The sequence below is a fragment of the Toxoplasma gondii genome, chromosome IV (assembly GCF_000006565.2).
Source record: "Toxoplasma gondii ME49 chromosome IV, whole genome shotgun sequence".
In the NCBI taxonomy this organism is placed as follows: Eukaryota; Apicomplexa; class Conoidasida; order Eucoccidiorida; family Sarcocystidae; genus Toxoplasma; species Toxoplasma gondii.
In genome coordinates, this window is record NC_031471.1 from 109,552 (window position 1) to 133,434 (window position 23,883).

A 23,883-nucleotide genomic window follows, 5' to 3' on the forward strand; every position below is an offset into this window, starting at 1 on the left:
TCGCCCTGTGTCGGCGCATCTGACACAGCCCATAGTCAGACAATTCCAGCCTCCTTTGGTAAGCGGCGATACTCACGCGGGAGAGAAGACGACAGAAGCGATACCCAAAACTCTGAGATGAAGCATATTTCAGTTGGCGGTGGTGGGGCGTCGCGCCAAGCACACTCTACTGAGACAAAATGCGCGCCACATGGCGAAAGTCCCAATGGCGCCGACCACTGGAATAGAGATTCCTGTCGTCAGGTCTTACCTGTGTGTGCTGGTTGCTCTTGCACGACCAGACTAGTTCTCGAACCTGACCCTTTACCTGATTGTAGAGAGACAGGAGCTTCGAAACAAACACACAACAGATCATCGAAGGCGCCCTACCAACAGCCTCCAGGAGAGCATGACGGAGAAGAAGACGGCGTCACGCCAGGTAACAACATGGCAACACGTAACACATGAGATTACGTTTACAGAACAGGGCAGTTAATCACAAGCTGTGTTGCGGAAGAGTTCTCTAACACCAGTGTCAATCAATGCAAGTAAACTGCATAGAAGTCTACTTCTGAGGACATCTGGGTAACATCTATAGCTTAGTTTACCTTAGCAAGTATGTATATAATATATATGAATATATATATATATATATATGTATATTTATGTATGTGTTCGTACAAACTTGCGCTTGTGGGGCCAGAATTATCTACCTGAATATGCGCATAAGAACGTGTTGTGATTTGCCTTCGCATGCTTTGTGCGTCTGTTGGATCGCCTGTAGCTTTCCTTAAAACAGTCAGCGCTCTTTTCTCGACGACACATCCATCTAATGATGCTGGGCAGACGAGTTCAACCTTGCTGCCTCCACCACTCTACCCAGCCTTTTCGACCGTCGACCATGATGAACAAGCCGACGGTCTGGGTAACGTTTCTTCTACATGTCAGAGCAATCTCTGTTGATTTAACCCTCTCATTTTCAGGGCCGGAACCTTGCTACTCTCCCGTTCACTCCGGCTACTTCCTACAAGAATGCAGGCGACGCTTCAAAACGTCATATGGTGGCACACTTGATTCTGTTCATATTGCATACGAGACTTGGGGAAATTTGAATGCGTCTAAAAGTAATGCGGTCCTTCTCACCTGTGGACTGTCGGCGTCCTCCCATGCCAGGAGTAGCCCCATGAATCCTGAAAGTGGTCCGTCCCCATTCCAGAATGTTTCGGGGGAAAACAGCCTAAAGCTACACGGACTCTAGATTTCAACCTTTCACATGCCGGCTAGTGATATTTCTAAGGAAAGGTGCTGTCATTCTGGGATATAGTGATACCATTGTTTATGAGGCTTATTCTGATAACCACATAGTTTCGGCTCTTCCATGTATCTTTCTTACAACCGGCATGCATTGATATTTAACTGTATCCAACTTGTGATAAAGAAGGGCTTCAAGCTTTCAACAGGAGGACCATGCGATATATTCGGAACATGCCGGTGTAGATGTTCGCTGTTGGTTTCTCACCTCTACGGTTTCAGTATTTTACCATAGAAGAGGTGACGTTGAAAAGTGCCACTGGCCACCACACATGCTGCCGAACGATTTGTTCCTATGTGTATGTGGACGCATCGTCTTCCAGGCTGGTGGGAGAGCTTTATTGGTCCAGGTCTTGCATTGGACACCAACAAGTTCTTCATAATCTGCGTATCTAACTTCGGAGGTTGCTCAGGAACCACAGGACCGAGCTCCTTCAGCAGTAGAGGCGACGGGAAGCTCATACGTTATGGTTTGGATTTTCCGATGTTTTCGGTTCAAGATATGGTGCGAATCATGTTCCGCGTTGTTGGTAAGATTCATCAATGAGTACGGTGAAGACGATTTAAAATGGTCTGTTTGTAGCTGGCTTTGCACATCACCACAACATGTCTGTTGCAGGGTTTAATTCTGCTTTTCTCTACGCGTTCACGTGTCGAGTATGTTGTGGATCACCAGCAGGATAAATCTACACGTTGCTTCCATGTGTCGAAAAGGTTTGCTTTAGCATCCTTAAGCAGACTGGCAAGTTGTTTCTACAATACATAATACAGTAGAAGCGCAACGGGCGCGTTGCGTCTGGGTACCCGTCACCGTCAATGACAATACCAGTAGCTACATCTGGCACGGGAGTCTTGCGATGAAACAAGGGAAACACTTGTCTTTTTCCCCTGTTTCGAATGTCACCAAAGATTCGGATAGCCCATCTGCTTCCCTGCAAATGCAGACCACCTGGGAGTAGAAACTCTACATGCTGTTGTTGGCAGCAGCCTGGGTGGCATGCAAAGCGTTGCCGCCGCGGCCATGTACCCAGAGAGGGTGAAGCGCCTTGTCAGCATCAGCGGTGCGGTAACCAGTTCGCCTCTCTCAATTGCCCTCCGATATGCTCAGCGTCAAGTTCTCGTAAGCCCCTGGGTAGAATTTTTGTCGAAAACTGCTTGGTGACCCTGGTTTCGGGGTGGACGAGGGTGTGTGCAAAAAACGGCCCTGCCAGCAGTTCGTTCAAGTCTCTTTGTCCAGGGATTCACGTGTCGCTGTTAAAAACGGATTAGTATGGCAGAACATTAATTATTGATTCAAAAATAAGAAGTAAATGGAGAGATGCAAACAAGCCCTTCCTCGCATATTTTGAAAAAGAGTGCGAATCTATCTAGACAGGGCCACTAACCCGTTCAGTACAAGTCTAAAGTCACTTGAATTTTGTCGATATGGCGCCATCTGCGAGAACTTCGAAGTGTAGTGAACATGGTGCTACGCAGTGCTCTTTGTTCTCCCAGATGGCAGATCCCCGTTTCAATAATGGCAACTACTATGAAAAGGCATACCCGTTTACCGGCATGAAACTCGCTAGGGAAATTGCAACCATTACCTACCGGAGTGGACCTGAGTGGGCCCAACGGTTTGGACGCCAGCGTGTTCATCACCATCTTCAGAGCGAGGAAGCTTCTCAGAGTGAGGAACGCCCAACAAACTTTGACACAAAAAGCCGATACGACCATCCTCCTACGCTGGCCCCGGACTTTACCGTTGAGGCGTATCTGGAGCATCAAGGCAAGAAGTGGTGCCACCTTTATGATCCAAACTCGATGTTATACATTTCGAAGGTGAGACAGTGGCACACAACGTCAGCAGGAATTAGACGGACGGTATCGTGCCAGAGTTTCTTTTCTTCTCTACGTTCTGACCTACCTGCTGCGAAAATCGTTTGTTTTCAAGGGAAGAGTCAAGCTGCTAAGAGAAAACGTCAAGGAACTATCTAATTTCCGTTTGCGTGTGTCAGGTGACTCCACAGGGTCAGCACGAAACACTCTTAGCCAGCGTGATGCCAGCGACGGTCGTTTTTGCTGAAGAAAACAAGATAGTCCATAACATCTTCATGTCTGGTTCTACGTGGCTGTTTCCCGTGTGCTCGTTGCATTAGGCGATGGACCACTTCACTTTGGAAGAGCCTTTAGGGACGACCGGAGAGCTTTCTCTAGAATATGGTCTGCGCCGAGTGCGTATGCCTGCCCTGGTCATTGGCGTGAAAAGCGATATTCTCTTTCCAATATGGCAACAGAAACAGATGGCTCATTCGCTGCAGCGGGCAGGAAACAGATCTGTTGCATTTTACACCCTTGATTCAATTTATGGACACGATACATTCCTTATCGACGTTGCCAACGTTGGGGGGGCCGTAAAAGGTCATCTAGAGCAGAGCCACTCGTAGTTTTCTTTTGGTCGTGCTAAAGCACTCGGAGGAAGCCCGCTTAGAAAGCATTCAACTTCAACACCTCGTCAATTTTCAAGTGGTCGTAACACGGGACATACTTCATGGACAGGTATTTAGCCAGGCTTTGCCCTGGATCCCTGCACCCCTGCGTGTTCTATTTGTGGAAAACTTCCTGATGGGTCGTCATGAGGTACCTCCAATAATGTGGCCTGCCTGTTCTTAATGTCACCATGGGCACTGCTAGGGTTCATTCTCAACCAAATCACAGGTCGGCCTTCATCGCACGAACGCGCACACACGTGAACACCTTACACGGTAATTACGTGATTCTCGTTCATGCAGCACCAAACAGCGCACCACAGCAACAAGCATACAACAGCAACCAGCCTGACGCCACCGCTGAAAAATTAGCCTTGTTACACTCATGTAGATTCTTGTTTCAGCCAATGTTTGTTGCAGCTCCGTCTGAAATGCTGCATCTTGTTCTGGTCAGTGCAGACTGGAGTAAGAGCATCAGAACTAGAATTCCCTAGTAGAGGGGCTGTCCCGTTGGCACCCTCATGGGGGCAACCACTCATGCCGCACTGCCAAGGAAAATATGAGCGACTCTCGCACAGGCAGGAGGGTATATCCCAGTCAGATCTTCTGAAAGCCTCAAGAACAAACGGAACGTTATTCGTAGGGACTTACTGAACTTCTGTCTGCCACCTGTTACACAGGAACCCCCCTTCAAACCCACCAAAGGCAGGCACCGTTGCATCTCACACTGGAGCACGAGACATGGGGGGGAGGGGGGGGGACGAGATAGACAGGGCAAGAGCGGGAAGGTTCCTTGAACTGCAGGAAAAGTAGTGACGCCCTGTCAGAAAGAACTAACGCTCTACAACCATCATCTACAATGAAACTTTCTTTATTCCGACTAAAAAGATGTTCCTGCGTTTCCATGGATTCAACCAACCGCTTCTGTGCAGAAGTTCATTTACGCTGGCTACTGCATGCTGCGGTTGGTAGTGGAACTGGTCGTGCTCCATTATTGTATAAGGCTTCACTGGGAACACAACATCAGAGACGACATTTCAACCCTTGAGGATGTTAGTAAGACCGGGCCAGGATGGCTGGTCTACTGTAGCCAACTAGATGGACGCGCAGACCACACGCAGCGCTTGCGCTTTCATAACTTTTACGCAGAGTGCGGCTCGATTTACTCGCGATTCGCGGCTGCACTGCGAGCAAGCACTGCTCCACAGCACATTAAGGATTTCCCATAGACGAGAAAAGACAGCACACAAGAATTGCTTTTCATTAGTTTCAACTAATTTTGGCACAACATCGTCAAAGCCCTTCCCATCTGCGTGTTCCACCCATATGGTTGGACGTTACAGACATGCATCCGTAGGCGACCTCGTCTTCTGCACCTCATTCCAAGAAGATATATCCGAAAAGCTTGTGTCCTATACGTGCTATGTCATGTTCCATTATTCTTTTCTTGAAGGTGTGTGGTATGGACTGATACGTGGGCCTCTTTAGTATCGTGGCACGACTACGCACTTGGGGGGGCGGGGTAATTGCTCTGGGTCGTGTGAGGACTCCTTGTTAGGCACCCGGGCGTTCGGTTGTCGCCAACAGGTGCAGTGCCTTGCGACGGGGAAGCTGTGAGACAGCTGGCATGTGGGGGAGGGTTCTTTCAGGGAGATTGCCGAGGGATGTGGAGAAATCTTCCTGGCACCGCTGGAGATGTCATGTACGCGAACCCAGCAAACTCTACTGCTGTTCGACCTTGCAACACTCCAAGCCTGTTGACCCGGGAGTACACCCGAGGTCCCATCAGAAATACATAGTTGCGAAAGGGGTGATATCAGGGGAATTCGATAGGACACTGATGATGTCTACAGGGTTCGACTCAGCCGCGCTACGGTGCGCAGATGGTCTTGCCTCCAAGAGCCTGCAGCTTGTCAATCAGCTTCAAAGGGCGTTGTTCCAGAAGCCTGATCCTTCCGTCACTGCTTGGTAGGTTATGGACAGAAGGCATAGCAGATATTCCACAGACAACATTGTCCGACGTCAGCTCAACATTGCCTAGAGATGCGTTCGCCCGCACCCTTGGGGTATTCAGATACCAGAGTAGATGATGAGTAGCCGCGGTGGAGCTGGAGACGTAGTAATCTCCGGCTGTCGACCCCAGCTGGCGGTGGTGATGCACTAAGTGGTTCGGCGACTTACTTGCCAACGTATGCGCTTTCTTGGTGTCCCTGTGTGCTTGTGGCAAGGTGGGATGGCATAGAGTGGATGAAATCTATTTCGTCATTCTTTGGCCGAGAAGAGATTTCTATTCACCTGCAAGTAAGCCAAGCGATCATTAGCTACCGAGGGAAGAAGCTGAGTGTTTCGTCGCAGTATTGCCGATACTGGTTGCCTGTCGCTGGAATATCTCGTATTCCCAGAAACGGCAGTTTATTCGTGGCGATTCTCCTGCTGCATGCATTATTGTTGACTGCAGTATTTTCCCCCTCGTCAATCGTCTTCGCTCTTCAACTACTACCAGGGTATACAGGTGGAGCCCCGCCTGTTGCCTGCGACTGTTGTGCGCCTTGCCGCCCTACCTCTTGTAGACTTTTACTTCCCGACCAAGCCCGTCGTAAGACGCGTCGTTTGCGGCATTTCTGTTGTCTTTCTGCTAATTGAGCTCTTTCCCTCTGTGGCCTTCCCCATCATTCATGACAGTGTATTCTGGATCGCCAGAGCGTGGCGTTTTGCTTTAGAAACGTCACGCAGCTCTGTGTAGTGTGCGATGCCCGTGTTACCAGGGAGGCGTCGTAGGGTGAGTGAATATTTTGTTTGATGCGACAGACTTGATGTTGCTGTATTTAAATTGGCACTTCTCCGGACATTGATATTCATGAATAGAGAAAAATATGTGTTGCTCTGAATTTCGGCAAATCATCGTGGATATCCGAGTTGCCCATTCACGGCATCTGCCTAGTGAGACTTGCATATAATTCAAGGCATTGCAAGCGTCATGCCTGAAAAACATGAAAGATGCGTCTCTGTTTGGTCAGTGTTCATAAATCTCCTTCGAAACCGCCTTAGACGGTGAAACGTGCATCGTTTTCTCCCCATCGCACTGCAGCACGTTCACCCACACCCGGTTGGAGTTGTCCTTGCTGTTCGACCTGCACCATCGCGCAAATGATGGCGTCACCAGAAATGTTTGTGTCAAGAGAGTGTCGTAATTCGCAATACAATACGTGTAGTAGATCTTATTGGAGTAATTTTGGACCAGTGCCGTAGGCGGCTGCCGAGTTCAAACCCAGGCTGCATGTTATCTGTGCCGCGTCAACTTGTGGACACGAACGCGGACGTAGGACAAAATCCGTCACGATTCCAGTGCTGTGACATGGAATTTGCATTGTTCTATAGCAGTACAGTGACTGCATTCATAATAGAAGCAACGTTATGTAAGGTTTTGGTGAGATCGCTCACCGCTGGGACGACACTGGACACAGGCAGAGGGTAACATCAGCGAAGCGACACGATGTGATCCTATGGAGGCTGATGAGCCTTCGTCATGATAAAAGAGAACTGTGGTAAAGCGGATAATGTCATATAAGAAAGCAAGACAGATCAATGCACATGAGGCCCGTGATACTATCGTTCAACCACAATTCCGTCGGCAAAGCTTGTGAGTCGTTGCCCGCTTCGGGACAGGCCCCAGAGTTTCCACTCATAACAGTCCTCGACAGCGAAAGGCAAAATTACGGCGTAGAATCCAAAAGGCAATACATTTGCTTTCAAGCGTGGGGTCGAATCGTTGCTTGTAAAAAAAAGAGCGCGAGAGCGTTCATTGACTCGGAAAATAATTGTCACGGATAGTCGACCAACTGCACTTCTGGTGATTACCCGTGGATCCATGGCGGTACAGAGCCCGACCGTCCTCTTATTTTCAACCATCGGCCAACAATTTGTAAAAGACCACTAACACCGATGTAGAAACACATATTCGCCGCCCGGTGCGATAGCGAGTAAACGGCTAATGCATTATGACGGTTTGGAAGTGAGAGGTTTCAAGGAAGATACAGGTAGCTATCGAGCCAGAATGCAACAAAGCCATAAGTCTATTTGAAAGAGTAAGTCATACGGTTTTGAAAAGTCACCTTCCAGACGCGTTCAAATCTGTAGTGGCTAGAATAACACATGAGCACGCATGTATCACTTCTCAGTCGACACATTGTACAAATGCGTTGTCACATATTATGCATGCGCGTACATGTATACAGAGCATACATACAGCCTTTCATCGGCGCTATGTGTCATATTGCTCCGATGCACTGGCATAAGTGCGGGTACAGACGTTTCTAGTGAAATTGAGCTAGTGTCTCGAGTGTCTGCTCTCTTGCGGGAGCCGAAGATCGTTTTTCAGTTTTTGCATGCAATGACAACCCAAGTAGGGTTTTTCAAACAGTTTTGCTAGATGGAAGTCGCATACAAGAAGACAGATGCTTCATGAAGCAACTGACAATGGACCTGGACCCCGACTGGAACATACGCGAGCCTCTGGGGCCAGCGAGGACTGTCGTAGTAATAGTGTATATTCGCCTATGTTTGCATGTAAAAGCAAAAATGCGCTTCCTTTTACACGTTAATTTTTCAAACGTCAGTATGTATATGTAGACGTAGCACACGTGCGGGAAGGCGATTCATCGGACCAGAGGTGTGTGGGCAGTAATTCAAGGCAGCTCGCCAGCTTCGTGAACTGCGTATATCTACGTGACCCATGGTCTATCTTGTTACGAGAAAAACGTCACTGGAGAGCAAGCTTGGAGGACGGTTATGGCAATGTAAAACAATAAAGTCGTCTCATGGTTGGATTCTAGATGGATAACCGCACTTCGCCTTCCACGAACGGCCAGTTGTTCTCCTTGTTTGTCAGTTGAAAGCGTGGGATTCGAACCGGTTGCTATATGTTTACATAAATACGCATGCATGCATATGCTGCTGTCTACATATACATATTCGGCAACCTACCAACACGCCTGTATACCTGATTGCAAAGCAGGCAAGCAATCTGATGGCTGGTTTCTTCCACGCACGCCACTAACATACATAATGAAGCGAGCAGTCGAGGAAAGACGTACTAAAGAGAATGCTTTTGGGGGCCAGGTTTCTTCGTCGTGACCAAGCTCACTTCGCGACGGCAGAGGAGGACCAACGATACTTGCGTGACGAAGTCGTACTTGTAGGGGATGACGAAAGACGATGTGTCCTCCTTAGACGCCTTGGGAATAACTTGTTGCTGAAACAGATCGTACGTCATGACGCTTGCCGCCAAGCCATGTGTTCTTACATACCCTAAACACAGGCTCGCTATCAGAGCCCCAACTGCCACAGCCGGGTCTCAAAGTTGCGCTTGGTGCCGAAGGGCAGACACTCCGGAGAAACGGACCCTGAACCGGCGTCGGTAGTTTGGCCTTTAGATTTTTTGAGTTGTTCTATACCGTTGGAAGGCGAAATCCGCGTTTAAATGTTTTGCCGCACTCCGGCGGCCGCCTGGCTTTCGTTTCGGATATGGCATTTGGTGTGAGCTGTTTTCCCCGCCGTGACACCATTAACCAAACAATATCATCCCTCATCAAGAAGATGAGCTGGCTCCGGTTGCGATAATCTATAATGCGCGCCTTCAATCACTTCTCTACTAGCTGAAGTACTGTGCAGCAACGACGATATACACTGATTGATTGTTGATGAGGGGACTGTTGTCGACGTGCATTCAATCTGAGAGTTTGCTGCACGCCGAATATCCGAAGCGAAATCTACAACCGACAGGGTAGTTTAGTGTGAGATACAGGAAGGAGATCTAGCTGCATATACAAACTAAAATCACATTGTTCACTCACCAGCAAACGCCGACACATCAGAACTGCCTAAAACACGAACAATTCCCGACACCCCCTCGACGGAAATTAATCTCGAAGCCTTACAGTGGCTGCATAATTTCTACCTGGGTCGCATGTGGACAGAGTGGTGGAGCAAAAAAGCATTGTTGGAGAGGTAGAGGCGTTTTCCGAGGGAGTGGGAGTAGAACGAATGCAGAGGAAATACTATTTTCGAAAAACATAAAGGATACAACTCCGATCTGAAGCTCTCGTTCAGTGGAAGGTACATGGTGTCACAAAAATGACCGGAGCTGCCTCGTCGGACCGTGGAGGCACTATGGAGTAAAGAGGTGAAGCAGCGGTTGCCAAGGTCCTTGCCGTGTTTGAGAGGGACTGCCGCTGACCAACCAGGTCCCGGAAAAGTACAAAGATAGTCTGTTCGGAATGCTATGAGGAAGGGTTTCCTGAACTCACATATACACTGGAGCTCTCATGCCTTGCTTGTTTTCCGGCTAAGACAGCAGCGTCATTCACAACTCTGCAATAGGCGCATGTACCAAAAGTACGTTTTTGAAACCCTCGCTTGGCAACACACTGCACTGAGTCATCGTTGGCGAGCATGCTGAGGGTAGCGTAGTCACGGACTGCGACGATTTGCCCGCATGCGAAATTTTGTCCAAATAAGAGAATATCGTGATCACTGTCCTGACCCAGCCATCCACATGGGAATGGGTTTCAGAACGTTTGTCACGTCATTGTCCCGCTGTACAATCCGTTGTACTTGAAACTTTTTCCTTAACATCGCACTCACACAGGATGGAATACACCGGCTGACTGTGTTAGCCCAACAACCATCCTGATAAAAAAATGGGATTATTTAGACAATTCTGGCTGAACCTTCACTGCAAACACCCGAGACGCTACTAGAACCTACATTTCGCACTAACACAATTGAAGCGGAGATGTTATCCGTGGAGCGGCGTCTCCAAACCGTAAACTACGAGAGGCCAGGTATGAAAACACGGCAGTGTTGTGGTTGCAGCCTTACTTGAAGCAGCAGAGCTACGTGAGCGTTTGTTAACTGTAAACAGCGTCAAGGGATGCCATTTGAGACAGGCAGAGGTGACCATATCCAAAGCGACAGGCGGCAGTCCAAGAAGGGTAGGTGATCCTTCATCATAATATCCAAAAAGTGAGGTGAAACGGATACTTTCAGGCAAATATCAGAAACCAAGAGACAGCAGTGCACCGCAGGCCCGCGGTAACATCGTTCGATTGCAACTAGGCCAACAAAGCGGTTGACCAATCACAACGTCAAACAGTTCGCAACGTTTTGATTCGTCACAGTCTCTAGCAGCCTTGTCTTGACTCTCTGGCCTTTTACAAGAGACGACTGTGCTTGACAAGGCAAAAAGAAAAAGCAAGTTATGATACGTTCTAGGAATGGAAGGGCACTCACAGGTTCAGGACGGCGAAAAGCTTCACTCTTCACCGTTACACACACCAAGCAACTACCTGAAACTCAGCGGTCAGACAGATTAGCTGCAAAGCGCTCGCCATACTGAATGGAACAGGCTATGTCTAAGTGACGATCTCTATGTGATTCTCCCATTGAGCGCAGCGCAGCAGTGTTCCTTGCCTCATATAAAATGGCCTTCTGCTCCCAGAAAGGTGACCAGGTTTACTGCGATAGTACTTCTTCGTTCGTTGTTGGCGGAATCAAAGCGATTCAATTCACAAGGGCAAAACAGCGACGATTCGTTTTTTCTGCAGTCCCTCGGGTGGCCTGTGTGACGACGAATGATGAGTACAAGGACGTGCAGGCACCCTCTGCCTGTCCACGCACTGATCCGGCTGTGGAAACACCCAGGTGTCCCTTGTTTTTGTTCACGCGATTTCTCGTAGTTATACCTCGAATCTTTAGTTTTCCACTTTCCTCTGTAAGAATGAGCATTTTTGACCCCACAGTATGTTGCTACCACCGGTAATGGCCTTCTTGTTATTTTATTTTTGATTTCATGGTTCTCCAGGTGTTTTGCACGCATTTTCCTCGTTTCCTTGTCACTTAAGGAAGAGGCAGTACCCAAGCTTCATCTCGAGCTATTTGGGGAATACAGAGAGGCGACGTCGGGGCGCTTTCAACGGCGACGCCTCTCACAATCGCTGGAGATTCACATGCGACTGGAGGCATACTGAGAAGCTTGGAAACGAGGTCGATAAGCTTATCTTCACATGATGATTCTGGACCCACAGGCATGCTGCAGTCAGGAGATGGATGGGAGCTGCCACCTACGCTTGTTTTCCTCACCCTATCTTCCTGCGGACTTTGATCCACCTTATAATCATTCCCAGTCTCCTCTGTATTCAGTGGACGTATTTTTGTCTTAATGCCAACGCCACTGCTCTCACGTTTCCTTCTAGCTCCCTCACGACCTTGTTTGAGGGCCACTAAAACGCAGAATGCGACTGCCTTTCTGAGTGGATGCTGCAATCGATATGCAAGATGTGCATAAGCGGCTAGAACAGCGTCAATGTGTCCCCGCAACTCGACCTGACGAAACTCGTTCTCTTTTGGAAACAGCTGTGCAGCGGCACTTCGTCTAGCGGACTGGGCAGCCGCCGCAGGCTCGACAATGTAACGAGTATTTCTCTGCGATTCCCCAATTGAAGCTCCAATCAAGAGAATCTGGACACCTGTAAGCTTAGAGAGTCTCAATGCAGGCTTGTTCTCTGGTCCCAGAAACAGCGGCAAATGAGGAGGAATCATCTGAAAAGAAACCGCCACACATAAGCGAAACCAGAGGAGAGTAGCGGCGCTGACATCAACAGCGAAGCCAATGACGTGAGGATCCGATAGCGTCCTGGCTCGGTGCAGAATTAGCGAGGTATTAGTACCCTTGCACACGAAAAAAGCAAGCGACAGCAGCTCGCACGAGTAATATATTCGTGATGTGCGCTGAAACGATGACAGCGCTGGAACGTGTTGAGAGACAAACACGGCAGCTGACATATGTGAGGGTGTCACGAAGCTCCTGTGCTTCGGAAAAATGTAAATTCCCTCTACCACATGTCGGGTCTGAATGCAGTGTAGCAGATTTCAAAATTGGGCTACTACTTTTCTTGTCGGGAGGCTTCGGAAAATACCGTCACACGTGCGGGGACTTTGGAGTAAAGCTATTTCACGAGCACGCCGCTAGCTCACCTTGAGCGTAAGGGAGACCTGCTGAAGTTTGGACGAAAGTCTATGAACGAAGTAGTTGGTGAGGAGCCGCTGGAAGACGATGTCATTTTCTTCAACACCAAGAAACTGCTGATGGAGCTGCACATTTGTATCCACACGAAACAGTGCTGCAGCCTTGAACAACGGAGGGATGCACAACCTCCCTTGCAGTTGCAGATGAAGCGGTCGGGCCTCCTTGTCTTTATTGAAGGCGACAGGCTGCATTTCCAGGGATTCCACTGTGACCCTTTCATACTCTGGTAAATTCTCCCGGTTGCACGTGTGTGGTGGGGCTAGAGGAACACCGGAAGTGCTAAAAAATGACCTTTGTTTCTGTAGTAATTCTCCTTCTCCCCCTCTGAAAACGGGAATTCCCGGGTAACACCTTTTGCCTTCACTGGTATCATGGTCTTCAGTCCTTTCTCCCCCTCCGAGACCGAAGCCGTCCTTATCCATGTGAACAGAATTATAAGCGTTATCGTTACATGGCTGGATGTTGGTGGAAACGCTTGCCGGACCAACTGGTTCTGTCTCTTCGCTGTTTTGTCTAGACGTGGATTTGGTGGATGACACCGAAGACGGCCTTTTTCTTTGATCGTGCTGCCTGTTGTGTCTCAGCAGACAATCGAGACGGCTTCGAAAGAGACGTATCCATTCTTTGTTTTCGAACGCCTTTTCAAAGCTCGGCCGAGAGCTCGCAGATACACGCCCTCCAGTAGCGTCAGACTTGACATGGTGTCCGGACCAGGGTGAAAAATGCCTTGTTTTCCTGCAGTTTTTCAAAGGCTCTTTTGGCGATATGGTTTCACTGGAAGATGCTTTCTCCTGTAAAGACAAGGCCCATGAAGAATGGCTCCCCGCATACTTCGAGGCTAACTCCTCGGAGGCACAGTTCCCGCCTGCTGCACGCGTTAAGGCGCCGGGGTGGGAAAGAGAATCTGCCACGGTCTGCAATTCGTGAGACGCCACGTTCATCTGACGACTGCAAGTCGGCATCCTGTAACGGTTCAGGCGAGTTGTAGATGATCTGTCCTACACGCCATGTACCACGGCAACATACAAAGAGAGCCAGTTACACGTGAAGAGGGTGCACATATATACACTTTGGTAGACGCAACTGAAAGCTCACGTGCACTTGTTCCGAGCTCGAGAGCCAATAGCGACATGGATCTTTGAACGAGCGGTCCCGATCTGCCGCCTCGTAAAAACAGTGCACGGGTCCTACCAGAACACATCATGCGTCCATCACTCACTTGGTAGCGATAGATAGCGTTGAATGGAACACTATTGTTGAAAATCCTGAGAGGAGATGCTGTTGTTATTGAGTGTGTCATCAAATGAATGCTTGCTGAGACATGCGTGCGATAGTGTTCGCGGACCGAGACAGTAGCTGTCGGTATGCAAAGTCGACAAACTTCATTTTTGTCCATTAACTGTAAATCCACAACCATTCTGAACTCGTCCGTTACCCATTACTGCCTCTCGGCTACCAGTATACTGTCACACTGCCAACATCACAGCAGAACCACAGTAACTAATACCTGCCAGTTTCACCAACACGTAAACTGTGGCTGTATCATGACGATCCACAAGTGAGAGGTTTTCGACGAAGATGCGAGAAATCATGGCAACAAAAAACAGCAGAGCCATTCATTCCTGAAATTACGTTGAGAAGTCACTAACATTCACTTCGCATGCCTTCAGGATATGCAGCCGTTAGCATAGCATATTAAGGCGTACATTCCTTTCTAATGGACACGTTGTACAGACGTATTGGTACACATTTTTTCTTACATGCACCCACGTGTATGCAGAAAATACATAAAGACTTAGACCCACGTCTAAAACTGCTTCCTGCCTTGTACCTGTGTTCTTTTGCAGGAGCCAAAAGTCGCCTTTTCCGGTTTCACGTGCGACGACAAACAGCAGATGTAGCTCATTGCAGACAATCTTCCTAGATAGCGACGACAAACAAGGAAACAGCAGCTAAAATATGAACCTGAAAATTAAACTAGACCTCGACTGAAGCATGCTCGAGTCTCTGCACTTGCATGAGCCGTCGGAGTAATAATCATCACGTGTCTCTACCCATGTACCCGTACAAGCGTGTACGCGCATACGCGTACATATTGTTAAATTGTTATGCGTATACCTGGACGTAGTGTACCTGGAGGAAAACTAATAAGCGGCCGGAGTGGTGTGATCAATGAGGCGAGACAGTACGCCAACTTCGTTGACTAGTGCCGATCCATGTGACCCATGGTCTCCTTGTTTTGAGGGGAAAACGCCACATGGAAGGGGTATGATAATGCGGAGCAGTCATGCCACACTATGTTTAAATTTTAGTTGGGCCACTTCCTTTCGCTTCCCACGAACGGACAGTGGTTCCAATTGTTTTTCTGTTGACTGTCTGGGATTCAAACCAGTGGCCGTGATAGACATAAATATGCATGCACACATATGCGCCTGTGTAAATAGACGAATATGAGCATGTTTGTATCTATTCCTGTTTGAAAAGAAATCAAACAACCTGATTGCTGGATTTTTCCTACATATTACTATTTCCCAGACTCAAGTGCGCAGTCGTGGAATGAAGTATCGAAGGGAACGTTGCTGGAGGCTATGTTTCATCGTTGAACCCGTTTTTTCGACCAAGCTCACCTCGCCGGGGCAGACGACGACCAGTGCAGGTAGTAGGCGGCTTCGCTCATAAAAACTGGATTCCAAACTGGAAAATGGTGAAGGAACAAATCCGCTGCGGATCGGAGCTCTTTTATGGTGTCCCGATCTTAGTAGCAGGTGAACAATCGCTATGAATGATGTAGCAGTGTCGCCGGGAGGGGTTGCAACTTCCCAACAATAAAAAATAATGAAGTCGATGCGTGCGTGCGGTGGAAAACTGTTGACAGCAAGTGGCTATTGTTTGTAGTGTCTTTCACTTCCTCAAAAACGAGCATGTGTATTCTAAAGATAGAAATGCAAGAAATCACAACATGGCTTGTTAAGTGACGCGCCAGCGAGCAGAAAAGTCGGGGGAAAAGAACTAGGGAATTATCACAACGCGATGGCATGGAAGAAAAGAGCACACCACCGACTGCACTGTCCTTCCTCTTCAAACTAGTTCTGTAGATATCTAACCTCTCTGCCTAGAAACCAAGGCAGAGAACACACGGACCAGCAAGCGACCGGGGGACGCCACGCATTTACCCCACTCGATTGAAATGACATATTCTCTAACTCAACACAATCGAGGAGAAAAGAAGTGTGGGACTTACAGTGAAGTGGAAGCTGACAAACATGGTGGAAAAGCAACCTTACGTTCGCGGCTCTATTCTCCAGACTTTCCCCGGATTCCGTTGTTTTTCAAAGGTGACCCCTTCTCTTGTGTCTGTCTGAGAGCCACAAAGCAGACCAAAAATACAGCTTACATGGAAACGTCTTTCAAACAAATTCCGTCTACTTGGAGAAGAAAAGAAGAGTTCGCAGTTACATCACCGCTTTGCTACAATAACGTAGAGGCTTGCCATCTAGGGTGGCCTCACATTCGAGGTCGGGTGTCCTGACTCAGTCTACGACCTGGTATTGAGGGGCGCTTGAATCGCCTTAACCATCTCTGTCACTGACATGAGACAACAGCAGAACCCTACTCACAAAAGCCAGCGCACAGAATTCTGCCAATTCATCACCACGCGATGTTCATGATGCACTTAGTTTTGATAACTGTCTGAATCTTCATTATGATCCATGCGAATAAATAAACCAGTGTTTTTGTCGACGAGAATCTTGGTTTGTGACCGGTCTGAGCCTCTCGACGGCAGAATTCCGCCAGCTCATCATGACTGCATGGTGAAGTCCACGCTGCTGCACTGGAGTGTAGCAACCGTTCATCGTCCACGTGAATAGTCTTCTAGATAATATTACGAGGTGGCGCATGAATACTTGTGGATTTGAAATTGCACAGTGTACAACATGCTGCTGGGGCTGATCAAAACTGGCAGGCTCAATGAGGGCAACGTGTGTTGAGCCGATGAACAAAACTATTTTTGTGATCTCTCTGTGTAGGTTGACTTTTCACAGTCGCTTTTAGCACACGTAAAAGAGTTTTCGTTATAACTAGCTTTGAAGAACGATTTGGATTCAGCGTAGCATTATCGAAATGAATTGCACAATGCACCTGGGACCAGACGAGCGCTACGCATTATAGAGACGAAACTGATCCGTTGAACCGACAACATCCCTGGTATATCGTTATGTTCCAGCTTACTGACAGTGACGAACATTCACAAATGCTATACATGAATACAAGCGCCACACCATCCCACTGGTCCCAATGATGGTACATGGCACAGGAGATTAGCGGCTAGATGATGTAGATAGACAGCTAAGCGAGACACTGACAGGATAGTTACATAGCTTGGATTCCAGCTTCACGCTCCTGGGTAATTTACAGTTCACAAGAACACAGGCCAGGAAGGACTACTTTAGGCACAAATGTCATACATTGTACCTGAGGGCAACACGTGAACAACCCGACGGAGAGTTCTGGGCAGTAGTCATGGGTCACGAACGATCTCTCAGCGCCGATCAGACACAACCGGCAAGAACACAGATAAACCAACAATAAGGGTACCAAGCGAACGGGTGGAGTGGGCGTAGGCGGACATAGAAAAAATGCGCACGCGGCGACGTATCTACTCTGACGGTACAAAGCTGGACAGTGGTTCTCACAGAACAGCGCACCGGCCTACGACAGATATCTTTCTTACAGAGGCAAGAGAAGAGGTGAGTCCTCAGTGCACAGTGCAGTGGACGACTCTGAATCAAATCCACATCGAGCTCCAAGACTTCATTGTAAGCTGGCACGTGCGAAACCTTTATTCGGTGTAGCGTGAGCGTTGAATTTGACCGCAGTGAACACAAACATGTATGATAATGACGAAGCAGACTTGAAGAGACTAGACCCGCTTATTTCGTTCGCTGGCTTACGGTTTATTCCGAAAGAATACCTGAGTGTCGCAGTCACTGGGCGCACGGACTGTTAAAGGGAGTTGGAGCAGGAGTGATGATGTTCGGATGAGATGTGGCGGCGTGCCTTTACGCCCATTGTGTCCCGAGTGCTGCTGAGGCAGATAACGCCGAAATTATTCAAGTATTTGATTTTTGAGTCCAGTTGCTCTCGAAAGGAAAGTTTCAAGTGCTGCGCAACGTGTCCCCAGCGCCCGGATGAATGAGTGATATTTACCGAACTCCTGCGCTTTTTGACGTGCTGATTACTTCTCTTCTGTTCTTAAACTGCCGGGGTCCGTGACAGAGGAAATCGCATGCTGACGCAAGTATACGAGTATGACAGTAGCTCCCACTTGATACGCACCTGGTGTCAAGTTTTTACTAGACAAGGAAATTGTCCTTCATCGGATTGGGAGTGATAGTAGAGCACTTCTCGTGTTTTGTTTGCTGGTTCCAGCAGGTCGGTATCACGCTGCTGCCTACCCGTGTTCGCTGCCGATGTTTCCGCACGTGCACGATGACGGCGAGGCCCGCTCTGGAAGCGTACACACGGCCACAGCTAGTTCGAACTCAGCAAAAAGGCTCCTTCTCCTGCTCCATATCAGCCATGCGATGCCGCTAAAAGCTGGTGACCGCCGCTTTACATGAATCACAATTTGCATGACAAAGCTCAAGTGATCTGCGTCTTCCGTCAGGATGTACTCGTTGACTGTCGTCCCTCGTTTTCCTCCGGGGCTGTGCGCGTTTTTGTACGGGCTTCAGTTCATCGTCGGCAATTCGGCAGTTGGTGAGTGCTCCAGCCATACCGTTCCAAGCAAAAGATCTACCAGTCTCAGACAAGTTGGGACCGTTGTAAGGATAACTGTTCGCTCTTGTCTGGGTGACCCTCTAAAATAGTGGCATCGTAGAATTACTACTTACATACTGAGAAGCTACTACTGATTCCGCGCTCCTGCACTTGAATCATGCTTCATTTATGCGTTGGTAATGAAAAATGCGGGCTTGGGAATGCTTCTGTCCTCCTTCAGGGATGTACCTTCCCTCAGAACTGACAGGAGATATGGCAGAGACGCCACTGCCGACAGACCAGCATGAATCATCTAACGGCAGTAACGGACAAATCATGGCAGACGAGAACTCATTTGAGGAAGCGCTTGGCCCAACTGAGCTGATATTCAAGCAAGTTCCAAACGAGGGAGACGTGCAGATCATGGACGCTGTAAATATGGCCATTTACCTGTCTATCTATAAAGGGACGGAAAAAGAACGTCTCGAGCGCTGGGAAAGCATGTGGGAAGATTACGAGGCTAAGGATAGAGGCATAAGCCATAGAGACAGTCTACCGCCCTCCCATCTGTGCCCTGGGCCAAGGGACTTCCCGTCGCTTGATGAAGCTGTTGGATCTTTCAAGGAGAGTGTTTTGGATCAAGAAGAGTTACTGTATCTTTCAGATTTTAGCGTGCCACCCTTCATCTACATGAGCCGTGCTGCACCACGCGGTCAATTACGTATAGGCGACGTCAGATTCTTGCCCGGTGAGGATAAAGGGTTAGAAAAGACTGCGCAGATCAACCTCCCGTAACGAGTCGTTTGAAGAAGTGCACTAACTCGGCTTCTTTGCGGTAGATCCCGTTAAATCAGCAAAATGATATCCTTTCTACTGACACAGTAGTGAAGGAAGGTCAGAATCTTTATCGTTGAACTTGCAGATTGCTGTCACTGCACATGATAGAACTCTAGAAGATTTCATGGGATGGCATGTGTACCGCTCCTTCATGAGTTCATTCAGATGAAGACCCGATCATGTCCCTGGCCTTCTCAGGACGCGGAGTAGAAGCTCATGGCATCCTCAGTGATCTGGTTGAGAAAATAATTTCACCGACGCTTGCAGCAGCGTACAAAGTCTCAAATCTGAAAGCCAATTGGTCGTTTAGGAACCCATCCTGCGACTTCAGAATTGCGGCTGATGCGTAAGTCCAAGCCCTTGTTACTGTATCGCTCAAAACGGGTATGGCAAACTTGTGCCTTACTGTTTATTAGTATTCAGTATGCTCTACAGTAATGACTTGCCCTATGAATGTGATGACATTCAACGACCACTTCTGTAGACGCCTGTGCCAGATGCAGCGGCATTGCCAACCTTGCTAGAAGTGTTTACGTCCTGACGTCCTTTGCTCCTATCCGAGGCTGAACGAAGTTGCACAGAGGCGGTTGTTGACAGTGAGGTTCCCCGATGTGGGCGTGGTTCAGTGAATCTCTTCGAAAAACTTGTCCAGGTTGTGCAAGTGTTTGCCCTATGATTACAGTCTTCTTCCTAATATGTATTTACGACCTTGACAACTTCTGTATGGACCGTTTTGTGCTCATGTAGTTTGTACTCGGACCGCGGCACCATGTACGTGGGTCTGGCGACCCCCAGCCATTATATTAGCAAGTACTTCAACGTAAGTTGCCCTGTCATGATGTATGGCATGATGAGTCTCATTAGTGGCTATATAAGAGGCCCACGCGAAGGAGGTGTGGCATCCTGGAACAAACCTGGCATCAGCATCGGCACCGTCGCCTATTTGCCATACGGGAAGCCCGTCGCTGATAACCTTCCCAAAGTAAGGTCTAGAAGGAGACTTACGCGAGCAATACATCGCGTAACTCCTTTTTCGTATGGTTACGCCCCCTACATCAATTTCCTTACTCGAAGAGAAACAGGGCAGGAGACAGTCGTCTGCAGCTCGCGGATTCGTGCTCCGCTGCTGTCGAGCGGTCTCGTTTTATTGTCTTGGCTTCTTTGCGCTGACACTCGTACTGACGAGGTGTAGAAATAAAGTGTTTTTATATTTTACGATGCATCATCACGGGCAAGCTGGAATCATGGGTACATAAGCTGTGCGCACCCGTGTACTAGCGTATACATGCCTTCTGTTTGTTGTGGACTTCTTCTCGGGTGATTAATGTACACGCACGTGCGTTTTCCTGTGCATCTATGCAGGCAAGAATACGTGTGTATTCCACATTATCGTATCTGCTGGGAGCAGTATACAGCCGAGACGTACACGGCTTTCTGTTGCCCTCTGACACAGCCCGGGCTGTGTTGGCATCCGGCGAGTTTTGCGTCGATGTGGAGGGAGGGTGCAAGATCATAGGCAATATTGGTAGAAATGACAAGCCAATAGTATTTCTTTTTCGGAAGTATCCTCTGGAGGACCCATATGTCAACACTTACCTTGACGAGACATACAGTCCAGCAAGTGTTGACTGCCAGCAGATTTTCCACCCTTGACTGGTTTCGCTTCAGTGTCAGTTTAATGTGGAGTTCTATTATCTTCCCTCGAGACTCGCTCATTTTCATGCTGTGAGGGTGGGCCGGTCACGGTCACACGCACGCGTGACGGCGTACACTTATTCAACATTATATATGCATATATATATATATATATATATATATATATATATTTACATCTGTTCATACATGTCCGCATGCGTACGCCGTGTACCTTGTGTATCAGACACACAGTTCAGTTGTATCCAATATCGCAACTGTGGGTTTTGGGAAGTACCATGAATCGTGTCCATCTCCATGTAAAGTGCACACGTATGTCCTGCGTAAACCTCATTTGTCTTCCTGAACAACAAGTGGAAACTTCAGTTTGGTGCAGCCTATACTCACTTGAAACCAAAATGGATTTTTTCATGCCGACACTCTCCCGTCATGTCACCGAAAAGGTAGAACAAACGCGCTTACGATCTACTAGGTTAACCGCAGCTTGTGCCATCCGTGTAACATGCATCATTATGGGCAGCCCGTGTCATCACCGCTTACGGGCCTTTTCACATACTTGAAGGCAACAAAGATGAACGGTGCCACGGACACAATTCAGGAGAGTGCTCATTCGGTAACTGCACGGTGACCCGGGGAGACACGCACCTCGTCAACGAACAGAAGGCACTCCTTAATGCTAGCGCGTCCAGAAAGGATCCATTCGAGGTCAACAGCACAATCCCGCTACCATATACCGGGTGACAATGACACGAGCTGTCACGAACGGGCGTTCGACCCGCTTCGAAGTGGGAATTCAGAGTCGTGTCAAGAGCAAAGAACCCCACAACAGCTTATTTACCACAGTCGCAGTCCAGTGAAAAAACGTGCACCCGTAGCCAGTTTTAAAGCACCCTCCGAACCTCACCCACGCGTTTCCCCAGCCTGCCTATTTGCTTCTCCGAGAGTGGAGCTCCGGTTCCTCGCCGGCGCCTAGGAGGAGATGCTCCTCCCTCTTCTCCTTGTACTTCGCCCGCTGTTCAGCCTCCAGAATATCAAGTTTCGTCCACTGCTCCTGAAGCTCTTCCCATTCTTTCTCGAGACGCTGCCGATACCGTATGGCCAGGTCTTTCGCCATCTGGAAGCCATAGGTGCCGACCCTGAAGTAACACTCGCAGCGAACGAAAAAATTTCGTTCGTGGTTCCGTCTAGAGAACTGCACGCGCCACGCACCCTGGGGGTGCCACCGCACACCTCTCTGGTGGGAAATGTAGGCGCCCCAGTTGATGCGCTTCGCGGCCTCCTTGGCTGCTACGGTGTTATTGTTCAAGAGTCTTTTCACAGTGCTCGACGCGGTAAGAGAGTGGGGAATGGGCGGTGGGCGCTGCTCAACCGGCACGTACGCCGTTTGAGCAGGGTGAAGAATTCGCATTTGGTGACGACGCTTCTGAACCACGCGCTGAGTTCCGAACTTTCTGACTAGGTGAGTGCCTGCGGTGCCCCTGCCAGACAAGGACAGCGGCACGACAGCCCGGCCCAACGCGGGGTGAAAGTCTTGCCAGGAGGCCTGTTCAGAGGCACCGTTAGTCGCTCGGACTGAGATCTTAGGAGGGCAAGACCTAGCGGAGCAGCCTGACAGCAGAGAACATTGGGGCGGAAGCCATAACCGGGAGGGTGTTCGGCGAACCAGCGAGCGACAAAAGGCAGAGAGAGGGCAGGCAGCAGTGTCGCCCAGATTTCGGTTGGACGCGGGGCACGCACGCTGCTCGAGACAGGAATACGCATGGTTCTTGAACAGAGAAAGCTTTTCGGACATGCGTGCATTGGTAGGAGGGGAGCCGTTTCCGTCAGATGTGCGTCGAGCCTTGCAGTCTGACCCGTTTCCTGCGCAGAAACGATCTCTCTGAGAACAACCTGAGGTGTCGTTACCGCTGCCACTCAGCGCCTCAGCCTCGTGATCTGCTACGGGAGAAAGTCGAAACGAACGGTGAACGCGACATGGGACAGACTCCTCCCCTTTAGAATGACCCGGCAAAGACGACGACGCAGCAACCGACAGGGGACCTGGGAAACAGTGACTTAGGGTCGGGAGAACTTTGGAAACAGTGCGGAATGCCATTGTTATCGCCAGAGACGAAAAATTGTCATGCAAGTTTCTTTCAGGAGAGAAAAGATCACGAGACACTTCTATTGTACATGCTGCCGCTCTCCGCCTCTGATAGGCCATGCGATCCCGAAGGCACAGCAAAAGGGGAACCGTAACGTACACAAACAGTCCAAGGAATTCAGATTCCTACGAAGTGAAGAAACTTTACAGCGACGTCACACAGTTTGGACAGACAACACAAACGGACGAGAGGAAATGCCACGCCGACACGGACCGCATGCCTCTACCGCGGCATCTGTTCCGTGGCGGAGGTCCGTCGTGTCAAAGACCACGTGCCGCTAAAATTGTACGGGACCACCTCAGTTGGACTCCACTTTCCCGTTAGGAAAGAGCAACTTCTCGCACGTGTTGAGCGTAGTGTGTGGAATGAGAGAATCTGGATGTCCGTTTGCGCATGAATAAACATGAATAAACGATTAATCCGCGTAACGTGGACAATGCATGCACACAGGCGGACATGCAGCAACGCAAACAGACCAACAAGTCTAGCATCCACTCGCACGTATCCAGATTCAAACAGCCAGCAACCAATAACTGCGCCTCTTGGCAAAATGGAATTCCATTTAAATGAGTTCTCCTCCGGGTCAACTAAGGTGAACTATGCCACAAATTCTGAAAGATCCGAACTGAGTTCTCCCTGGTTGTTT

The 23,883-nt window shown here is 48.9% G+C and overlaps 5 protein-coding genes across 5 annotated transcripts; 3 read left to right on the plus strand and 2 right to left on the minus strand.

Moving 5' to 3' along the window:
* Positions 1-880: 880 nt before the first annotated feature.
* TGME49_320730 (homoserine O-acetyltransferase, putative) lies at positions 881-3,914 on the plus strand (the record flags this gene model as incomplete). Its single annotated transcript, XM_002369888.2, has 5 exons — positions 881-1,178; positions 1,614-1,820; positions 2,235-2,410; positions 2,785-3,111; positions 3,429-3,914. The coding sequence occupies 5 exons, from the start codon at positions 881-883 to the stop codon at positions 3,714-3,716; spliced, it is 1,296 nt and encodes a 431-aa protein (XP_002369929.2). The 3' UTR covers positions 3,717-3,914.
* A 1,053-nt stretch (positions 3,915-4,967) lies between these two features.
* Positions 4,968-7,392, plus strand: TGME49_320720 (hypothetical protein). The gene is made up of 3 exons (XM_002369887.2): positions 4,968-5,726; positions 5,987-6,059; positions 6,217-7,392. Exons 1-3 carry the CDS (start codon positions 5,386-5,388, stop codon positions 6,499-6,501), a joined length of 699 nt encoding a protein of 232 aa, XP_002369928.1. The 5' UTR covers positions 4,968-5,385; the 3' UTR covers positions 6,502-7,392.
* Positions 7,393-10,012: 2,620 nt separating this feature from the next.
* On the minus strand, positions 10,013-16,539 carry TGME49_320715 (hypothetical protein). Its single transcript, XM_018783008.1, has 4 exons — positions 15,471-16,539; positions 14,675-14,763; positions 12,792-13,841; positions 10,013-12,356 (listed from the first exon to the last, which is right to left on the minus strand). The coding sequence occupies exons 2-4, from the start codon at positions 14,747-14,749 to the stop codon at positions 11,655-11,657; spliced, it is 1,827 nt and encodes a 608-aa protein (XP_018638081.1). The 5' UTR covers positions 14,750-14,763; positions 15,471-16,539; the 3' UTR covers positions 10,013-11,654.
* Positions 16,540-18,508: 1,969 nt separating this feature from the next.
* On the plus strand, positions 18,509-19,790 carry TGME49_320710 (hypothetical protein; the record flags this gene model as incomplete). The annotated part of the gene is made up of 3 exons (XM_002369886.2): positions 18,509-18,603; positions 18,845-19,351; positions 19,606-19,790. The coding sequence occupies exons 1-3, from the start codon at positions 18,513-18,515 to the stop codon at positions 19,788-19,790; spliced, it is 783 nt and encodes a 260-aa protein (XP_002369927.2). The 5' UTR covers positions 18,509-18,512.
* A 1,598-nt stretch (positions 19,791-21,388) lies between these two features.
* AP2IV1 (AP2 domain transcription factor AP2IV-1) lies at positions 21,389-23,642 on the minus strand. Its single transcript, XM_018783007.1, has one exon. It carries the CDS (start codon positions 23,294-23,296, stop codon positions 22,019-22,021), a length of 1,278 nt encoding a protein of 425 aa, XP_018638080.1. The 5' UTR covers positions 23,297-23,642; the 3' UTR covers positions 21,389-22,018.
* Positions 23,643-23,883: the final 241 nt, after the last annotated feature.